This window comes from Thamnophis elegans, chromosome 11 (genome assembly GCF_009769535.1).
Source record: "Thamnophis elegans isolate rThaEle1 chromosome 11, rThaEle1.pri, whole genome shotgun sequence".
NCBI classification, from domain to species: Eukaryota; Metazoa; Chordata; class Lepidosauria; order Squamata; family Colubridae; genus Thamnophis; species Thamnophis elegans.
In genome coordinates this window covers 46293956-46316858 of record NC_045551.1, presented here as the reverse complement: position 1 = coordinate 46316858, position 22903 = coordinate 46293956, and the positions used below count along the sequence as shown (strand labels likewise).

General features: G+C 38.3%; 1 protein-coding gene across 3 annotated transcripts in view; it reads right to left on the bottom strand.

Annotated features, from left to right (window-relative positions):
- Positions 1-21931, bottom strand: part of UGGT2 (UDP-glucose glycoprotein glucosyltransferase 2) — a 67453-nt gene extending 45522 nt beyond the window's left edge. For 2 of the 3 annotated variants that reach the window (XM_032226364.1, XM_032226363.1), the window contains exons 1-10: positions 21694-21930; positions 16760-16842; positions 10336-10466; positions 8791-8903; positions 7905-8079; positions 7295-7391; positions 6814-6886; positions 5284-5384; positions 2906-3005; positions 468-528 (exon numbers count right to left, since the gene is read on the bottom strand). In XM_032226364.1, coding sequence (XP_032082255.1) covers positions 468-528; positions 2906-3005; positions 5284-5384; positions 6814-6886; positions 7295-7391; positions 7905-8079; positions 8791-8903; positions 10336-10466; positions 16760-16842; positions 21694-21839 — 1080 coding nt within the window. In that variant the 5' untranslated portion in view covers positions 21840-21930. Of the gene's footprint in view, positions 1-467; positions 529-2905; positions 3006-5283; positions 5385-6813; positions 6887-7294; positions 7392-7904; positions 8080-8790; positions 8904-10335; positions 10467-16759; positions 16843-21693 lie in introns of all 3 variants that reach the window. The other variant, XR_004256160.1, reaches the window with a different exon arrangement.
- Between the last annotated feature and the right edge of the window lie 972 nt (positions 21932-22903).

Sequence of the window (22903 nt, the reverse complement as noted above, 5' to 3'; positions counted from 1 at the left end):
GAGGAACAGTTGGGTTCAGTCCCTGACACACAGATGCGCAGAAGGCAGAGGAGAGGAGAGCAATGAAAATCTATGGGCCGATCCTTGGGATGGAAGCTCCACCGCTGCTAGCGAAGCCTCATCCTAGTTCTGGGGATAAAAGGCAGGGAGCAGAGATGAATAGGCGTGGCAGACATTTCCCTGCTGGACAGCCTTGTTACCCTGCTGTGAGAGAGAGAAAAACTTTTTGCTGGGCTGTTGGCACTCCTAATAAAGGAATCATTGATTTAACTACAGAGGGTTTGTCGTGTTTGGGAGCTGGGTCAAAACAGTTACCTAGCTGATTCTAGGCTAAGTTCTATGACTAGAACTTACCATCTCCCAGTTTCTATCCTGGTGCCTAAACCATTGCATCAAACTGACTCTCATCTCCTAGTAGTAGACAGTACATTCTTTCATTTCATATTTTAAAAATAACAAGTACAAACCTTTTGGTTTTCTTCTATTTCTTTTCTCATTTGCTGGTTTACTAGCACTCTAGTCAAGGATCTGGAGAGAAAAATGTGAAAAAATTACTAGGTACAGTAATTGTTCTGCGTTTAAATATTTATTCATCAATAAAGTGCATCACAGCTCAGTGTGGATGTCAACACTAAACTATGATTATAGAACTACATGGCTGAAACTTGATCCACCTTGGCCTCATGTGCTCATTTCCTCCTCTACACATTGCCCCTATGAGAGTAGAAATATCAAGTTCCTACTTAAATTTAATGGCAATTTGCTACTACATCAGACCATTTTAGATTATCCAGAATAATCCCACGTACTGTATATTCTTGTGCATAAATGGCAGTTGATTAAAATTTTCCAACTTCATTTGATATACAGTACATAGCAATAACAATATAACAATACAATAAAATAAAATAAAATACAACAATACAATAGTGCTTTACAATTCTCTCTAAGCAGTTTACAGAGTCAGCATATTGCCCCCAACAATCTGGGTTCTCATTTTACCGACTTTGGAAGGATGGAAGTCTGAGTCAACCATAAACCTGTCAAAATCGAACTACCAAACTGCTGGCAGTCGGCAGTCAACGGAGGTAGCCTGCAATACTGCATTCTGACCTACCTGAATATGTAATAATGAGCAACTGTATTAAATCATTTCAAAACCCTGCATAGACTAAGTACTAAATTAATATTTATCTCCAAGGACCCACATGCTCTGTATTGGGATATTTTTCCCCTCTCCAATCAATTGGAGGGAAAAACATTTATTTTTGCTAGAGAAAATGCAATCTACTGCCACTCATAAATAGTAGTACTGCCTTGTAGTTTGCAGAGATGATGTGTTTCTTATTAATGGAGAGGGATATAGATCATCATGATCTTTGATGGTTGTTTATCTAATATCTGATCTCTGAATTTAGCATTTGCTCTCTACACCCAATCAGCGACTGAAATGAAAATTTCCAGTGTTGCACATCTTGTTCAATTTCGTTTTCCCAAACTTCTGATGGCACAATATCCCCCAATATGCCTCACAGATATCCAGGAGCTTATTAAAGTTGATGCTGATAGCGATGAGCAGTAGGTGTGGGCAATAAGGAGGTGCTATAGAAAGACGGATGCCAGAAATTGATGTGAAATCAGGTCATTGCTACCTGCACCGTGTACAGAGAGTGGTGGTGTAGAAGCAATGAAGGGGAAAAAATTGTACCTTCGGTCAATTCTGACTCTTAGCAATGACTCCCTGCCTTTTCTTTTGAACTGGCTTGCTAGTCTCTTCTTTCTAGGGCTAAGAGCATCACCCAGCCAGGCTAAGACAAGACTAGAACGCGTAGCCTCCTGGTTTCTAGTCTGATACCTTAAACTCCTGCACCATCAGCAACAAAGAATGTGAGGGTATTAAAAAATGATTTCCTTCAGGCGTCCAATATGTTAAGTGCACTACTGCAAATATCAAAGTAGCTATTTTGAAACAAACTAATTTATCAGCATGAGACCACTGAACTCACATGCATCAAAAGGTTTCACGCTTCCTCAGAAGACCTTAATAAATACAATTACAATAGCTAATTGATGGACATGTATATATTTTTCTCTTTTATGTGGAATTTATAAACATTATTGTTATGCTACAGGCCAACTTTCTTAAATCAAACTCAGTGAATCTGACTTCCAAGTAAACTTTCATAATATTGTACCTCAAGCAATTTTAGGAGAAAATTTGATCAAAATAGTGTATTACTCAAATTTATTTATTTACTTAATATCTGTTATTCAGGTTTCTGCATTACACATACCACTGGTCATGTCTAATACCAATAGCACAAGCTTATGTTGCCTTGTTCCTACAGAAAGTTCTTGCAGTAGTTCAAAAACTAATGCCAGCTGGGTCCCGTAAAATCAACTAGCACCAAGCAGGATTTGGGATTCAAGACATGGCAAGCAGTAGTAATAGGCTATTTATCTGTTGGAACAGTAGAAAAATGCATTCAATTCTTTTAGAACATCTATAGTGACTGCTGTGAAAGTAAATGGAATAAGACCTGAAAACTACATTTAACATACAAAATACAATAAAAAGTCCAATATAATAACATCAAAGCCTGGTAACATTAGAAATCGCATATATGCCTCAGAAAGATAGGAAGTAACATCACTTGGAACAGAAAGCTGCAAAAATCCATCATTGCAATATACAGTATTATTCCCTAAATTTGACAATTTTTAATGAACAGGTCATTTAAAACTGAATATTCATAGTTACATGCTGGATTTTCTCAGTTTTCTTTCAAGCTTTCAAAAAGGGAATAACAAAACACATCATCCTCAGGCAAATTAAAATAAATCACGATGATAAACAAGCACAAAATCCAAACATTCATATGACTATCACAGAAATAAATTGTACCTGGCCTTTACCGGGAAGTTCTGTGCGATGTCTTTCATTACTTTTAATGCATTGTAAAGAGGGGCAGAGAGAATTTGAGACGCTGCTTGCAAACTAATATCTGAAAGAGAATAAAGCGTTGCCAAAGAACCTCATATTACATTCGAAATTTTGTAAACAATGCAGGTAATCTTCGATTTATTGGCATTTGCCTCCAGAACATGCCTTCAGAAGTTGTGGGGACTCCCCCGGAGGTTTTTAAGAAGAGATTGGACAGCCATTGGTCAGAATGGTATAGGGCAGTTATGGTGAACCTTTTAGACAGTTTAGTGGCCAAACTGCGCATACGCACATTCCCAAACTGAAATGCGTGCACGCACGCATACACACATGAACACTTGCATGCACAGACATGCATGTGCATACATGAACATGTGCAGAAATGTGCATGTGCAAACATGTGTAGATATGTGCATGTGCAAACATGTGTGATATGCACATGCATGGACATGTGTGCATGCACAGACATGCAAATGTGCAAAGATGTGTGGATATGCGCATGCATGGACATGTGTGCATGCACAGCAGAGACCCAAAGACCAGCTGGCAAGCAGGAGGCAGGGCATCCCAACACCGGCAACATAGCCAGAGGTGAGATATTTTTCTTTCATGAGCTTCTGTTTTGTCATTTGCAGGGAAACACAAGCTCACGAAAGAAACGCCACGGAGATCTGACCTGGGGCGACGGCATGCGTGTCAGCAGAGATGGCTCTGCGTGGCATCTCTGGCATAGGTTTGCCATCATGGGTATAGAGTCTCCTACTTGAGTAGGGGGTTGGACTAGAAGACCTCCGAGTTCCTTTCCAACTATTATTCTGTTATTCTAAAGACTAACTGCGCAAAGTCACGACAGCACATTAAAAAGTAACTGATGACTGGTCCTTGCATTTACAACCATTGCAATGTCCTTGTAAATTTGGGCGCTAGGCGACTGGCATGTTTTTATAATGGTTATAATAGCAATAGCAGTTAGACTTCTATACCGCTTCATAGGGCTTTCAGCCCTCTCTAAGCGGTTTACAGAGTCAGCATATCGCCCCCACAGTCTGGGTCCTCATTTCACCCACCTCGGAAGGATGGAAGGCTGAGTCAACCTTGAGCCGGTGAGATTAGAACCGCTGAACTGCAGATAACAGTCAGCTGAAGTGGCCTGCACTTCAGTACTGCACCCTAACCACCAGTACTGGTTAGTACTGCACCCTAACCACTGCGCCACCTCGGCTCTAATGTCCTAGCATCACATTATCACCATGTGCGATCTTCCCAAGGGACTTCCAATAAGCAAAGCCAATAGGAGAAACCAGATCCATTTAACAACAGTACAATTTGCTTAAGGAATATGACACAAAAGGTCATAAACTCAGGCAAAATTCACTGACTTGACTAGATTCATAAAATGTGTTAAACCTGATTATAAACTAAACAAACCCCAAAGAAAGCATATGAGGATTTAGCATGTTTTGTACACCCTAATCCACAGGTAAATAGATTAGGATGTCTGAATCATAAAGATTATTAAGGTTCTCTGTGTCAAATACAGTATCAAGTCATGTTCTGGGTTTGCGCTAAACCACAGGGTCTCACATAAACACTCAAATCGTATTTTGTTACAGTCCAAAGTGAAGCTCAGGAAGAAAATAAAAGCACAAATTGGAAACATTGGTTGGCTCTCTGTCCTAAATACATGAAATTTAGTTTAAGATTAAGTTCAGATGGATTAAGACCAATAAATCTTAGCTTCTTCAATAAAAACTGTTTCCATGTTTCCATTTTGCTAACCAATGTATATATATTGCAAAAAGTTAAAAGAAATAATGACTAATAATTTAAAAGGGAGAAAGATAACATATTATATACGTTAGCTGTCATGTTATTATGAAAAAAACCTAATATTCTGCAAACTTCATGGTTAATTTCCCTCATTGTCGTATTGTGAAGTTGACAAAATAGCTTTTAAAGTAGCATCCATTTTTTATTTTACAAAGGAAAAAAAGATTTCACAGTCTATTCTTATGATCTGTTAACAGCAACAGTAAACAAAAAAAAATGCTGTTCGGATTTCAGGCGCAGGAAATTTATGTAAATCTTTTCTTTTTTCAGTCCCCTTTCCATCAAAAAAGTCCAGCTAAACAGAAAGGCCATACCTTATTTTTTTTAAAAAACCAAGTAGTTATGTTCTTTATACAATAATGATATTTTAGTTGTATATCTCCTGCAATTTCCTGTCTGACAAAAGAAATTTAACAAATAGCATTCAGACAAGGTTTCCAACTGTAACATGGATTTATTACTGGCACATAGTATTTCACAAAGATGAAAACCAGTATAATGAGCAATACCTTTTAGTTCCCACAATTTCAAAGGCTCTGTATTATCACTGCTTTCAATCAGGTATTTTTTCAACTCGTTCAGATTGTCTTTGAGATCAGGATGGTTCTCCCTGGTTTATAAAATATAAACAAAGTTAAAATTAAAGTGCATTTATACATAGGAGATTAGATTAGGTTAGATTAGATTGGATTGGATTGGGTTGGATTGGAGTGGAATGAAATAGAATTCTTCATTGGCCAAGTATGATTGGACACATAAGGATTTTGTTTTCAGTGCATATGTTCTCATTGTACATAAAAGCTATTAAGTGATGAATCATGATCATAGTTATCATAAAAATGCATTCATCATAAATCATAAGATACAGCACTTAGTGATAGAATCAACATAAATCATATTAAGAAACTAAATAAAAAATATAAATCGTTAAGATACAAGCAACAAAGTTATACTCATAAGTAGAAAAGGAGATAGGTAACAGAAAAGATGAGAAGAATATTAATACAGTCTTACTACATAGTTTGACAGTGTTGTGGGAATTAGTTGTTTAGCAGATTGATGGCATGTGGGAAAAACTGTCCTTGTGTCTGGTTGTTCTAGTTCGCAGTACCTATTACAGATAAAGAGTAATGGAACTGGAAGGATCTCAAGGGTAATTAAATCCAACTTTCCTGATTGGTGCAATATTTGCTAAAGCATTTTGGACAGATGGTTATCCAGCCTTTATCTAGTGAAGGGGAATATATCACTTCACAAAGTCAGCCATTATCACTGGAAGTTCTTCCCATCAAGAAATTCCACCTAATATCCAACTTAAATCCATTTCCATGCCATGGTCTATTTCCATTACTTGTTCTGGCCCTGTCCTCTAGGGCATGAGAGAACAAGTCTATCCCTTCTCCTGTATGACAATTATTTAAATATTTATTCATGTTATAGTTAGAATGCAAACCACAGACTAATCAAAGTTATAAAAAGAAAACAGTAATAATAAACCAAGAAGCATGTCAATAAAATTTTGCCTTTTGCTAAAATTAGGACTGTTCTTTACTATTGTTCCTTTCCCCCCAAAAATACACCAATGCAAAGTATAAGGCAAATTAATAACTTATTGAACTTAGATTTATACTATTAAAAATATAAGTGATGTCCTATGAAGCTATTCTGTTGATGTTTTCCTTCGTATAAATCAAATGAGGCACTTGGAATGGTTTATTTGTAATAGATACTAGTAATCTCAAAGCTTAGCCATACAAGTAGTCCTCCATTTACAACCACAATTAAGCCTAAAATTTCTGTTACCAAATGAGAAACTGGTTAATTGAGTTTTTCCCCATTATACCACCTTTCTTGACAGAGTTGTTAAGTGAATGATACACTTATAATATCATAAATGGCTTTTTCAGTACAATTCTTTTAATCTTTTAAATATAAATATAAATTGATTTTTCAGTACAATTCTTTTAATCTTTGAAATATAATAAAATCACTCATTTATTCAAATGTAAAATGAAAGATTGGGATTGAAATCAACTTACGTTAATGTGTCAAAGAGAAATCCTTGGACTTCACTATCCTTATCATCTTCTTCCTCTGTTCTATTTCTTGTGGCTAAATATACATCAGAAGAAAATATGACAACATATTCAGTTTGCAAATGATTGTTTTCCCACTCCAAAATGAGCAAAAGGAAATTATAGACAAGATTTCCATTAAAAAGAATCAGAAGCCTATGGTTGATGTACATTACAATTCACATGGCTTCTATCTACAAAAAAATTACACATGTACATTACTATATTGATTCTCAGCGCTGTGGCTACTTTTGCCATCTCCCCCCAAATGAACTAAGACCATGTGTCTGGAAAACAAATACTAGATGAATTACTGCCCCAATAACATATTTTCCATTATCTTCCATTATCCATTGGGCTATGCAAAAGTTTACTGTCTCAATAACCTGACACATATTTTATCCTAATATTTCCAGTTATACCACAACAGGGAAGAAAAACGTACCTTCAGCTTGAGATTCATCCATTGCTTTGTACTCTGTACTCTTTATTGCAAGTTCCACACCATATCCGGACAAATACATCTTCTCAGTGTTACGTTTCTGGATTAAACATGCATAGTTTTTAAAAAGTGTTATGAAATCATTGCTAAACAATATGTTTCCAGAGAGAGAGAGAGACAGAGAGACACACAGAGAGAGAGAGATAGAGAGAGAGACAGACAGACAGAGACAGAGGGGGGGAGGGCTTTTTCTGCAGAAGGAACTGACTTAAGGAATATTCTTCCCTCAGAATTAATTCATTAATCATCACGTCTGCTGCTTATATTTATTCATTTTATGGATGTTTTTAATTGTTTTAATGTCTTTTAATTGATTTTAATTGCTTTGGTATTTTAAAATTTTAAGTTGTCCAGAATCGCCTGATTGAGTTGGGCAACTATAGAAAATGTATGAATAAATGAATGAATGAATAAAGTTTCAGTGTCTTCTGTAGAACACAATTTGGGAATCTAAAGAAAGATTTAAGTATTCAATTCTGCAACACAATGGAAGCTTGAAATAAATCATTTTGTTCTAATGTTAGCTAACAATAACATTTCCACATATACCTACCTTGACAAAATGTCGAAGAATGTAAACAAATTCTCCCTTTCGAGCTTTTTCAGCTAAGACATTGTGAAATGTGGCAAAATCTTTGGTACCCACTTCAGCATAAAGGATCACGACCACAGCAGGTTCCTTGAGTATAGGGAATTTATGATCTCCTTTGAAGAGATATGGTTTGGGCCTTTGATTAAGAAAAAAATAATGTTCTGCTCAGTATGGATTATACTTCAGTGAATGTACCAAAAACGCCAACTACCAAAGTATGTCATCATGCAACTCTAAAAGTTATCTACATCAAAGTTAGTTTTGTTGTGTTGATAAGAACTATCATATGATACTTGGATTGTAACTAGTGGAATAGCATCAACAAAACAATTTTATTTATTGTGCAACATTAAGTTATTAGAGATTAATGAACAATATCAACTGTAGTTTGAGTTATGCTTGGTTGAAAATCCAATGCTAGAGGAAGAATATTTATTTTATTGAATAAAATGTGACCACTATCCATGTTTCCTATTTTGCTTGATGGAGAATCATATTATTTTGCACACAAAAATAATATTGCTTCAGTGACCTGGATTTTACTCCATCTCCTTTCCATTTGGTTTAAGCCGTCACCGAGTGAACAATATGTGTGTTGTGAGAGATTAGTATTGATAAGCCTAATGGTGCAGAGTCAGTCAAAAGTCAGGAAAGACATCTACCAACTTTTGGAAAAGAAGTAGCCTGCTCTTGGGGAGTCAAGAAATAGTAGGACTTGGATTAAATCTTAGTGGGCACCATGAGTAATGCATATCACTGCATTTAATGTTCACTTTGCATGGGGTAAAGAGCTTAAAATGTATTTATATTTTTAAAATAATCATTCAATATAGCTCACTACATTCACCTTGATGGAGCTGTCATCAGAAGCTTCTTAATTTCATTAGTCTTACAGGTGCTTTTCCCATGGATAACCACAAAGGCATTGCATCCTTTTGGGGGTGGCTCAAGAACTGCAATCTAATATTTCAACAATTATATTCAATGGCAATACACTCTCATTTCATAGTACAATAAAAGAAGCCTACTTTGATTAAAACAGTTCATCGACTGCTAGGTGTCTCTTGTTTAAGTGCTAAGCATGTGAGAGAAAAATTAATAAACATATTCAAAACCCAGGAAAGAACAATGCATCAATTTTTCCAGACTCAGTCATCATCCATATCGCTAGCCTAGCAAAAGAACAATAGAGAAGTTTTAAACAAATGGTTCAACATGCTTCCATAATTGCAGTGCGCTTTAGAAAATAAAATGTTCAAAAGCTGATTTTATGAATTGCTGAAACTTATTTGAGGCTGGTGTATCTATATAGCTAATTATAAATAGGACCTTCTTGAATGTCAGACTCTATTGATTAAATTTGTTTTTGAAAATTCGCACTACAGAGCAAGAACAAACTTGAAATTTGGATCTTTAAAAGCAAATTGGTTAATTCTAAACAATAAAGAATTTATTTTTCTGTGCAGAAGCTCAGGTAAGTGTTTTTTCCCCCTGAAAAGATATAGTATCCTACTATAGTATCCTACTGTGGAAGCAAAGGGTTGAAATCAAAGTTATTCAAAACTTGGAAACAAGGGTGCATTTTATAAGGGTAACAATGTCCCCGCCAATGGGACACTTGAAGTTCTAATTCAGTGTCTGATGTCTGGAATGACATCAGTCTCTATTCTTAGCTTTATAAGATACTCATATGATTTCAACTAAAAGGTACCAAACTGCACCTTCCCTGACTCCTCCATAATATATAAGATGAAGAGAAGTTGTATTCGTAGTAATATAGGTTCTCCTGCATTATAGAGGCCAAGTGGAAATCTATTTCTCACAAACTCTGAATGAATGAAAAGATCATCCAGATGCCTGCTTCTTGGCTATTTCCACTTAGGACTCCTCTTGGCTAAGGACTGGTGCTTACAAGGTAGCCTTCACAGGTAGATTAAGTGAACCATTGAAGCAGTGGTGAAATTCAATTTTTTTTACTACCGGTTCTGTGGGCATGGTTCGTGGGCGTGGTGTGGCTTAGTGGCCGTGGCTTGGTGGGTATGGCAGGGGAAGGATACTGCAAAATCTCCATTTCCACCCTACTCTGAGGCCAGCCAAAGGTGGCATTTGCCGGTTCTCCAAACTACTCAAAATTTCTGCTACCAGTTCACCAAACTACTCAAAATTTCCGCTACCGGTTTCCAGAACCTGTCAGAACCTTCTGGATTTCATCCCTGCATTTGTCATCTAAAGCGCATGGCATACATCTGCAAGAGAATTGCTTGCTGAGTGAAGACAGCCAGTAAAGGGAGATGTTTTTTTTTTAAGTTTCTATTTGAGGTGGTTCATATGACATAACTTGAGAACTGTAACCATATACAGGTACCTAGTATGAACAGCCAATTTTACACACCTGCTGAGACATCTGGATAGTTGGGGAAAATGCCCGTAAGGAAAGAGAAAATTTCAGAAGATTAATCTGCAAATTTGACAGGAACTGCCCAGCTTTCTTCAGGAGCAAGTCGTAATAAGAATATTCTGAGACTGTATTAAAAAAAAAGAAAAATAAATATAAGTGAAATATAAAGTATCTGGGCAAAACAAAATATTTTTGGTGCTCAACTTTCAATATCAGCAGCTTGCCAATACAGTGTACAACTTTATAGTTGGTGTACACAGTGTACAACTTTATACAGGCTCCCGAGCTCTGTTTTTGGCTACAACAGCCTCCTGCAACCCACTGCCAGTGAAAACTGAGTTCGGGAGGGCTTCCCGCAGCCCTCCCGAGCTCTATTTTCACTAGCAGAGGCACTGCGGGCTGGTCTTTCACTATTTCCAGATCCAGCCCTCAGGCCTTGAGTTTGACACCTTTGTCATAGTGGATCTGCACTGAATAGAGAGCTGTTTCTATGTGGTTGAACCCAAGGCAGATATGAAATCCCTTTGTATAACTCAACAATTGCTTTTATTGTTTTAATTATTTTACTGTTTGCCTGGTTTTCCAAAATATTTCCACAAACTGTTGACATTTTAGGTAACCTTAATCCACTCACAGAACCGTAATCCTCTCACAGATTGAGTAGATTAAAAGCAGCAAAATAAATTATCAAATGAAAAAAGAAAACCTATAATGTGGAGGAAGAGACAACGTAAAGATACACATGTAAAAGTGAAAACCCACAAAGTTGAATTCATGGCAGCATAAACTGAAGGAAACAAAACAGGAATTTTGTTTCCACAAACTGATTATGGACACGACTCTCTTTTCACAAACAGCAATTACAATTCCAAACCTAACTGAACACCTGGGCAGGTCCTGAAGGAATAACAATTAAAATGAAAACACCAACCTCACAACAATTGAAACATTAAATTACTGTTGCTTTATTGAATAAAGCATTTTGAGCATGTAACAATTTGACATGAGAATGGGAGAATATCTAATCCAGGACACACTTTATGTTCACCTACTACATCTTGGCTGTTCTTTCTTTGACTTTACATACTGAAAAATTGTAGAGTTGTGAGGATGTTTAGTTTCTTGCCCACTAACTATAGATAAGTGTGATATAAATCTCCCTTGAGTAAATGAACACGCTCATCTAGTTTTTTGGCAATAGTACAGAAGTGGTTGAATTACTTTCTTCCTTTCTTGAGTATCCAATCTAGCCTACAGCCCTTAGCACTTCCTGATATTCTCCCATTCCAGTATTAACTGTCTTTGCTTATTATTTTCAGTATCAGCCAAGATCAGCTTGGTTTTGCTACTAGTTGGTACTCCCAATATGTAATCTATTATAATCCAACTAGCTGGATACCCGTACTTCACGACGAAACTATGTGATCGGGCAATGCAGGAAAAATCCGGTTCACTCCGGTTCAATCTGTTGGCTCATTGGTGGTCAGTGATTGAAACACATAAGGGAATATCGCTCCCGCTGCCATGAGTCTGGAAGCAGTTCCATAGGTGGAAGGTATAGATATTTTGGTGAGGTACTGACATCTAGTACTGTAATCCGCTCCTGAGTGAAGGAGTAGAACGTCTGCCAGTTTGAACTGAGGTAACAGAATGTGAGGCAACCTGACAGTTGGAACAGAGTTCTTTTCAAGTGGGGAGGGGAAGTAGAACTCCTTAGCATCAGAGAGTGTTAATTACTGTATAAGAAATACTAATGATCTGATAGTCATTTCAAAAAATCATTTCTTAGCAAGCATCTAGAAGCCAAGAGGAACATATATGCCAAATTTCAAGTTTGTAGGATTTACATTTCTGAAGATTTTTAGCTTGTGTGTGTGTGTGTGTGTGTGTGTGTATCTATATCTATATCTATATCTTTCTATCTGTATCTGTATCTATATATCCATATCCATATCCATATCCATATCCCTATATCTATCTATCTATCTATCTATCTATCTATCTATCTATCTATCTATCTATCTATCTATCTATCTATCTATCTGTCATCTATCTATATCTATGGATGTAAGTGGAGAATCCTGTAACATGTCCTGAGCATTTCCATTATGCTATCTCTGGGAGTTGACAATTTGTCACAGGTTGGCTGAATATGATTTTGAATCTGATAACAACTGAGATAAAAAAATAACTTTACAGCTTTATTAAAAGAAATATTTTTTCAAACATTCCAGCAAATCCATAATTACATGAATGGAGATAATTAGAAACATAATCTGATCACAATCAGCATGATTGAAGAGTCTGCAACATTCTGAACATTTGACTATAATTCTCATTTTGATTCCCATAGCAAAATTACTTTTTAAAAATCTCTTTATATTACTAACTTTTCAGCCATCAAGAAATCTGACTAATCCAATGCCAGTATCTGGGATTGACTACCATATTTTTCAGAATGTAAAACACACCGGAGTATTAGACGCACCAAGGTTTTGAAGAGGCAAATTTTTAAAAAAAGGTTTTGCACTCTGCAACCCTCGTGAAAACGGGCCCGTTTTTCATTTAAAAAAATGGCATTTATAGCCTTATGGAGGCTTATAATGTGCTCCTTGGGACTGGGGGATCAAAATGGAGCAAAAAAATGGCCCATTTTTTGCACATTTCTACCCTCCCCAGCCCCCAGGAGCTATCTGAAAGCCTCCATAAGGCTATGCACGGTCAATTTGGTGAAGTGGGCTGGGCTTTGAGAGGTAAAAAATGCTGTATTCAGTGTATAAGATGCACCCAGATTTTCAGTCTCTTTTTTGAGGGAAAAGGTGCGTCTTATACTCTGAAAAATACGGTAAATACAAAACACAGCAAGGCAAATTTCTCACGAATACAATCACAACTTGTTCTTAAAGTTTGAATAATAAAGTGTGTTATTAAATCTAATCAGTTCTGGCATTCAAGACACAGCAAAATAGTTTGGTTAAAGAGGAAGGATCTAAAGAAAGAAACAATTGGCCAGCCAAGTGTCAGCAATCAGAGATGAGAAGTGACAGGAACAGCAGATAACTAATGAAAAAAATTACAGGGTACAAAAGGCCATCTGAATGCCCTACAAAGAGAGTGGGAACTACCCCCTTGAAATTTAAGAAATAAACACGACAACCCCTAAAATAAGTATAAAAACACAGCATGAATGATTTAGGGGGAGGAATTCACTCACTAATTCATTCATTCATTCATTCATTCATTTGTTCATATACTCCCAGTTCCAAAACTCTGGGAGTTTAAAAAAGATAGATGTCATAAAAACCAAGATCAATAAAAATTAGAAAAATCAGCAGCTTAGCTTCACCAACAAAAATTAATACATACGTATACAAAACAAAGGCCTACCTGAACAAAATAATCTGTACTACTTTGTTGAAACCATATAAAGATTTACTTAGGCAAGCCTCCAGAGGCATGGTTTGGCATAATACCATCTTTGTTATGTTTGTATAATGTTCTACATGTTGTTTTGTTCACTGATAGAGAATTTGAGAGCAATTTACAACTTATTCTTTTCCTAAGGCAACATAGAGGATGGGTACAATCATTCCCTAATGGTAGTCACAGCAATTGTTGCTACTCAGAGAAATGTACAGGCACATATGTCCCAATTCACACAGGTTCATCCTTTGCAAGGGAAAAATAAGCCATTCTTACATCCACCAAAGAAACTTGTTCATGCATTTATTTAACAGATCTATACCAGTGGTGGGTTTCCATTTTTTTTACTACCGGGTGGTCGGAGCCTCCCACCACCACCATTACCGGTTCGTCCGATCCAGGCCGAACCGGCAGAAACCCACCTCTGATCTCTGCTACAAATGTGCCTAAAGTATGATATACTGGTTAATGTTTTAAATGGGAAATGATGAAGACGTCATGCTTCCCTCTCCCTCTGCTACAGAAGTTAAGTGGGTAACTTTGGGCTAGTCCTTCTCCAATTTTCAAACAGAGGCAATGTCAAGTGTCCTAACTTCGTTAGTTGAAAAAGAAAGACTTTCAAATCCTTTGTTAACAAAAGTATACTTACTAAAGCCAAGTAGTTACAGAATAGCAAAGCCGGAACTGAAGTTTCATACCCAAAGTATCTGGTTAACTTTTCGCTTCTCCCTACAGTTCTCTTAGTTATCTTACAGTAAATTATCCAATTACATTCAGACAAATTGTTTTGGTAACAGTCTCTGGCTTGGTTGGCTGGATGGTGTCACATTACATTCCATGACCTTGGAATGGCCAGCAGCTCCCACGGGATTCACAAAGAGTAGTTTCAATTCCCCTTATCCCAGCTTCCCCTCTACCTCCCCCCAGCTCCCTCATCCCATGGCAGGCTGGCATCTGGTGAAGTCTGGCTGGTGTAGCAGGATGGCAGTCCCGACAGGCATCGGTACAGAGATAAAATTCATCTTCAACCCATCTTTTGAAATGTTCCCTTTCCATATAATCTTTGGATTGGCAAAAGTTAAAATGAAACTAGAAAAAAGAAGCAGTGTCCTCCTGTTGCCTCGGAATTCTTCCTGTACCTATAGAGGTTTTCTATAACTGAGGGACATTTATTTTCAATCATACTTACTTTAATTTAGTTTTGTTCTTTGTAAAAATTTGCCTTTTAACATTTGAGTTAGATAATAAAGGCCTTAATTTTAGTCCTAGTATTATACCATTTGTTAAAATAGAATAAGCCATTTAAATTCTTGTTCAATCCAGGGCAACTCATTTCATTCTCTTTTAATGACTCTGTGCCCCATGGATCTGTTCCAATACACATTTCATGCTTTGGGCTGGTTATGCATGAAAAAACCATATATGTATATCATAACCACTAAAGATGGAAGCTGGGTTTTGTAAAATGACTGGGGCAGCTTTTACCAATGTTGCATTCTTGAAGTACATTGAAACTAGCAATAGCAATAGCAATAGCAGTTAGACTTATATACCGCTTCATAGGGCTTTCAGCCCTCTCTAAGCGGTTTACAGAGTCAGCATATTGCCCCCAACAACAATCCAGGTCCTCATTTTACCCACCTCGGAAGGATGGAAGGCTGAGTCAACCCTGAGCCAGTGAGATTTGAACAGCCGAACTGCAGAACTGCAGTCAGCTGAAGTAGCCTGCAGTGCTGCATTTAACTACTGCGCCACCTCGGCACTACATTACCTTCCATTCCCATCCTATAGTCCAAATAACTGGAGAAGCCTCTGCTAGGGATTATCATAAGGATATTAATTTCCTTTTTAATCTGATGAGTACTAGGGCCAATTTCCCAGGCTTCAATCACTTCCTTGGCTGTTTTTGTGCTTGCTTGTCCAACAATCTTAATACTGCAAAACTGAATATATACCATTGTTCATTACAGTATGAGGCTACCAATGAGTTTGGGTCTGACCCTCTGACTGTTCACTTGTGTTTTTGCAATCTGATGGCTAGCTTCCTCCCCATCTGTCTTTTGATAAAGTGACTAAATTAGTAGTCCAGTGAAATGCCTTGGACATAGTATACTTAGATTTTAGTAAGGCATTTGACAAAGTAGATCACAACCTACTTCTTGGTAAGCTAGAAAAATGTGGGATAGATAGAATCACCACCAGATGGATTTGTAAGTGGCTGACAAACCATACTGAACATGTAGTCCTCAATGGAACTACATCCACATGGAGTGAACAGGAAGTAAGTAGTGAGGTACCCCAAAGTTCAGTTTTAGACCCAGTACTCTTCAATATCTTCATGAACAATCTAGATGATGGAATAGAAGGGGAACACATCAAATTTGCAGATGAAACTAAGCCGGCAGGAATAGCCAATACCCCAGAATATAGGCTAAAGATCCAGATGGAGCTCGAGGGATTTGAACACTGGATCTTATGCAATTCATGAAATTCACTGTAGATAAAAATAAGGTTTTACACTTAGGCAAGAAAATACATGCACCACCACCACCTCGCATGCCCCACAATCCCCGCACATATAAGCATGACCCCTGGTGCTCCCTCACCCCCAGAGCATGCCCCCCACCCCCTCACTCATTTTTGGCTTCCAGGTTGGTGCAGGAGGCTTTCCAGGCCCAAATTGCAAAATGCAATGTGAGTGCCCTCTAGCACATGCGCCCCGCCCCTTGTGCATGAGCAGCAGAGACCCAAAGTTATGTGCGGTGGAGTTGGGCTGGGGCAACATCTGGCGTCCCCTCATAGAGGGCTCTGTGTGCTGCCGGCACTCATGCCATAGGTTCACCATCATGGGTATAGATACTCCTGCTTGTGCAGGGAGTCTGATTAGATGACCTTCAGGGTTCCTTCCAACTCTGTTATTGTATGTTTCATATTGAAATACAGATTTAAATTATGTAGCCATTCATATGAAGATTTGTCAATGTATATTGCTTACCTCCTTTTTGATAGATTGTTAGTTCTTTCACCGTTTCCAAAAACTGCCAGAATTTCTCATTGCTTTCTTCTGCAATGAATTCACTGTTAAAATATATATTTTAAAAATTAATATAGCTCATAACAGATATATTTTTAAATCTAATTATTTATAAGAATGTACAGGGAGTCCTTGTCATATGATGGGTCGCTTAATAACTGTGAAGTTACAATAGACACCCACCCACCCAAAAAAACGTACTTGATATTACCTGGTTTAAAGTTTTGATAGCTGCTCTCCCTTGCAGTCATGTGACTGCATTTGGGACACCTGGCTATCTGCTCAGATTTATGGCTGTTTGCAGCATCCCATGGTCACATGACTGCAATTTACTACCTTTTTTTGTCAAAAACTGGCGTTTACTTCAGTTTTCTGCAAAAATGCTCCATATCAAACAATGTGGCATTCATTTAGTAATTACCACGAAAAAGTTCTAAAATTTATTCCAATCATATGAGGACTCATTTTATGACCGTCATAACATCTCACTGTAATGGGAAGATTCCATTATGGTTGTATGTCGGTGACTACACATAATCTACCACTGATTTTGAAAGAAAAAATAAAATGTTTATTTTGTAAGTCAAAATACCTCATTAAATTTTCAAAATTCCAAATACTTTACAACTATATAGCTTTGTTTGGAATGTTTTCTATACTACAGGCTAATAATTCAAGTGAAGGCGCTGGAAAAAAGATATACGTAACGCTACTGTATTGAAGTTAAAAGAACTAAGGCGGTCAACAGATCTCTGATCCTGTAAAATGCATCTTGATAGTTTTCAATAATTTCAATTCTACTTGAAATTAATGGCTATATGAGAAAACATACTTAGGATTGTTTTGCAAAGATCTCTATTAGGGTCTTTATAGAGGTGCAATTACTGAGTCTAATAATAGCCACCCTCATAAAAACATTTCAGAATGATAACGTTCAGCTGGCCGAGAACCCACTAGACAAGTAACATAAACTGAGCTGATGAATACCACAATATGAGAAGTACGGAAGTTCTGCATTCTTTCACACATACAATATCCATAGCATTTGAGACTACTGAATATAGACTGCTAACAGAGACTTGGAATCAAAATCTGTAAATTTTACATGTACAGAGATTTCATTGGATGTTAATTAGATAAAATCCATAAGATAACATTGTAATTCGCATAATAATACTTTTTTTCTGCCTCTAATATCTATTCCTACCTTTCACTGCTCAATGTATATTAAGAGTATAAACATCTTTGCACAGAATTAATTGGCTCACACATAGCCATAATGTGAATTGTTTGACTTCGACTCAGCATATAGTATACATTCGGTTAATTGTAATATATGCATTATACCTTGAATAATAAATAACTGATGAATGTGATTTGTATATTTAGCCAACAATTGGTCATACTAGCTCCATCATGCACTATTTATTTCAGTGATTAACTTATTCTGTATCCAATCCGAAGTCGATGGGGACCTGTAGTCCTTCAAATATGGATGAATTACCGTTCTTGGCATCAATCATAATTGTGTATATTAGCTGAGCTGATAAAAGCACAGCCCATTTTTCCAGTCTACCTACATTAATAGTACAAACTTCAAAATTAAGTGATCAGCTGGATTTTTATGATTTATTTTATTGAGAATGTAGAAACTTATGCATTATTAACAGAAGCAAACTTTTTAACCAATGTCAAACTTTTCAAAAGAATCTCAGAGGGCAGGTAAGTTGACTTGTTTATTGCTAAGACATAACTCACATCTATTTTGAGGTCAGTGGAAGGAACAATAATCTGCCAAACTTTACACCACTGATTGCTAAGCAATACATCATCTGAGCACTAGAGAATATTTCTCAACTATACAGTATCAAGTATTTTTTTCACTCTTCATGGCAGGAGTAGGATTACTTTACACATGGTTGAATATAAAAACATGTGTGTTCATACCCATATTTATGAACAGTAGCAATAAGCAAAGACTGAAATATCATGGAAAGAACCAACATCAAAGTACCAATTTTGAAAAATGAAGATTTTTTCCTAGCATTATGTTACCTTATAATGCCTTCCATGTGTGTGTTATATTATAATTTCTAGTCAAGATAGCTGTTCATTATACTGGCTAAAAATTCTGGGAATTCATCATAACCAAGAGAAAATTACTGGAAAAGTCCTAAGATATTGGAATTCATAGGAAAAGACATCTACAGCAACAGGGAGTTTCCTTAAAAAGATGAAACATGTATTATGATTTCATGGCACAAGCTCTGTGGCTTAGGTACTTGCAAGTCACAATACAAGTACAATATAGGCACATTTGAGTTATATTGTTGTGTTACATGTTTCATCATTTGCCTGTTTTTCCACACTCAGTAGATAACATGTCCCAGGATCATTTCAATTCCACAAATATTGATACCCCCCACCACACACACACAATTATAGGACCTGTAAAAACAACACCTACTCATCACTTTACTCTCTCTTCCTTTTGGAAATAGCAATATGGAGATTAAAATAAGCATACTGAATGAAAGTTGAAGTTGAAGATAGAAAAACTTTGAAATTAATACTTTATGGTATTTAATTAGCAATTTGCAACTTCAAACCTCTTATTTTGAAATAATCTTCCTAAAATTTCAGTCTTTGGGATATATCCTGGAATTGGTCCCAAAAACAGGCATAAAGGTAAAGGTTCCCCTCGCACATATGTGCTAGTTGTTCCCGACTCTAGAGGGTGGTGCTCATCTCCGTTTCAAAGCCAAAGAGCCAGCGCTGTCCGAAGACGTCTCCGTGTTCATGTGGCCAGCATGACTAAACCCCTAAGGTGCACAGAACACTGTTACCTTCCCGCCAAAGGTGGTTCCTATTTTTCTACTTGCATTTTTACATGCTTTCAAACTGCTAGGTTGGCAGAAGCTGGGACAAGTAACGGGAGCTCACCCCGTTACGCAGCGCTACAGATTCGAACCGCCAAATTGTTGACATTTCTGTTCAACAAATTCAGCATCTTAGTCACCGAGCCACCGCATCCCTTCTTAAAAACAGGCATACAATATAACAAATAAAGACAATACAACAGACATAACTGCTGACAAACAATGCATTGTATTTATTTGTTTTTTATTCCACCTTCTCCTCCAAGTAGCAACCCTGAAATGGGTTGGATTGAAAGTATTTAGCTCCAAACATCCAGTGAACTTCCATCATCAAATCTAATCCCAAATCAGATCTTAATGCACTCTCTCCTTGGTTGCTCAATTTTGTGTTTTGTTAGGATAGTTGCAGAAGTTATTCTATCCATGTTGTGTAATCATTAACGCTAGATTGGGGCAAGGGAGCCGCATTCAAGTTTCTACTGTAATTATGAGATCATTGTATATTTTCTGTCAGTCTCCCTCAGCCTGACCTACCTCATGAGGTCGCTGCTGAGAGGAGACCCATGGAGAGAAACAGATTGGTCATCACACGTTTGATTTCTTTGTCTACATGATGTGAATAATGTTCTGTATGTCCCTTGTGTCATGATGCAACGGATGAAAACTACCCAATTTGCATGATGTCATTGTATCTTATGCGTGGTTGCTAATGCGTGGAAGACCCATGTAAGTGTTCTTGAGCTCTCCAAGCAAAAAGCGGGATAATACAGGTAGTCTTTGACTTACAACGACAATTAAGCCCCAAATTTCCATTACTAAACAAGACAGATGTTGAATGAGTTTGGTTCATCTCATTTTACACTCTTTCTTGCCACCGTTAAGCAAATCGTCACAATTGTTAAGTTGGTAAATTCTTAAGTGAGTCAGGCTTCCTTATTGACTTTGCCAGAAAGTTGCAAAGGTGATCAGATGATCCCGGGACACTGCAACCGGCATAAATACATGTCAGTTGCCAAGTAGCCAAATTCTGATCACATGATCACAGAGATACCGCAATGAACATGTGTCTACTTTAATGAAAAGAAGGACTAGGGGTGACATGATAGCAGTGTTCCGTTATCTCAGGTGCTGCCACAAAAAAGAGGGAGTCAAACTATTCTCCAAGGCACCTGAGGGTAGAACAATAAAGCAATGGATGGAAACTAATCATGGAGAAAAGCAACTTAGAACTGAGGAGAAATTTCCTGACAGTTAGAACAATTAATCAGTGGAACAACTTGCCTCCAGAAGTTGTGAATGCCCCAACACTGGAAGTTTTTAAGAAGATGCTGGATAACTATTTGTCTGAAGTGGTGTAGGGTTTCCTGCCTAGGCAGGGGGGGACTAGACGACCTCCAAGGTCCTTTCCAACTCTATTATTCTATTCTATTCTAATCCCTTAGTCTCGGTTACTTGTCAGTTTTTAGAATCTGTCATAGAGTGAAAATCTTTTGAACATGGGCAAGATTACATCTAGGACACAGTGAACTGATTCACATGAACCATTAAACTATGATGTGTTTTAGAGGAAATAAGAAGTATAAGAAGACCTTCAAGGTCCCTTTCAACTCTGTTATTCTATTCTATTTTATTCTATTTTAAAAACGTCACTTTTTCAGTGTCACTGTAACTGTAAATGGATATAAGTCGAGGAGTCCCTGTAATTGCAACAATAAATATCCTGCAGCTCATTTTTTTGAGGTCTTCGTTCACACAGAAGGAACTCAGTACCAACACATCTGGAAGGCACTCGCCTAGAGAAGGTTGTGCCAATTTTCACACACCTCTCTAACTTGCTGGACTGACTCTTTTTCTCGTCTCCTCGGTTTTTTCTACCAATTTGGGGAAGAGGCTAGGAGGCGCTTAGGACGCCCGGGAGCCCCCTAAGCCTGATGCCCACCGCGGAGGAAGCCTTTCTCGGGAAGAGCACTCAGCGTTTCCGGCGCTGACCCCTCTCCACGCACCCAACGCACCCACCTGGCCTCCAGAAGCAGCGGGGTCGCCGGCCACTTGGCTGCCAGCCGGGCAGTCACCGCCTTGCGCGGGGCGCTTTCTGCGCCTGGCCACCCTACACTAAGGAAGAGCATCCCGGTCACAAAAAGCGGCATCGGTCCGGCCATCATCCTGACGAGTTTTGCCTTTCCCAAAAAAAGGTAGGGGGGAGGAATCGCCCGAACTGGCTGCCACGCAAAGCTTCAACCCCACTGGGTCTCTCTTTTGCAAGCCAATCCCTTTCGCTCCTTCCCGGCTTTCCCGCCTCCTTCAGACCAGCCTTCGGGTCTCGCGGTTCCCATTGGAACTTTCCTTGGACCAATCGGCGACGAACGCAACAGCGGCCCGGGGAGTTCGCCAGAGAGGGGAGGTAGCGCGCGGAGGGGAGGGGCCTGAGGAGCAGACGCGGGGGGGGGCGAGGGGGAGGCGGAGGACAGTCCTACGCAGGACTTACGCTTCGGGGGTGGGCGCGCGCGCTTTAGGGCGGGAGATTTGCTCGCGATTTTGGAACCGCTTGCAGAGGCTGAATGTCTTGCTGTTTCCTTTTCTTCCTCTCCTTCCTTTGCAAGCATCTTTCTTTTTCTCAGTAAATTGTCCCGACGTAGCTTTTTTTTTTCCAGGAGGCAACTGGACTTTCTTGTATTTTTTCCCTTTGAGGACGTTTCACTTCTTATCTAAGAAGCTTCTTCAGCTCTGGCAGGATAGTGGGGAATGGGAGGATTTATATTCCTTGCAGACAGCTAGTAATTTGCATCTTTTTAGAGGGTCATTGAAGCACTTCTATGTTCTCAGGGTCACCTGAGTAGCGCTTCTATGTTCTCAGGGTCACCTGAGTAGTGCTCTTGGTTCCTGTAGTCTGCAATTTTTTTCCCCTAGTAGTCCATTCTTACTACCACACCATTGAAAGGGTGTTCAGTGTCAGAGGTGGGTTGCTCCCGGTTCGGCCCAGATCGAGCGAACCAGTAATAGCAGTGGCGGGAGGCTCTGCCCGGATGCTTCTGCGCATGTGCAAAAGCATCACGCACACTAGCAAACTGGTTGTAAAAAAAAATGGAAACCCACCACTGGTGTTCATCCCAAATTGTATAGCTAAAAGTAAGTTGCTAACCGGCTCTTTCACTACATCCTGGCCTGAGTGAACCCCAAGAATTCATCGGGCGAGGGTAACGCATACCTCAAAGGACTTTTAAGAGTC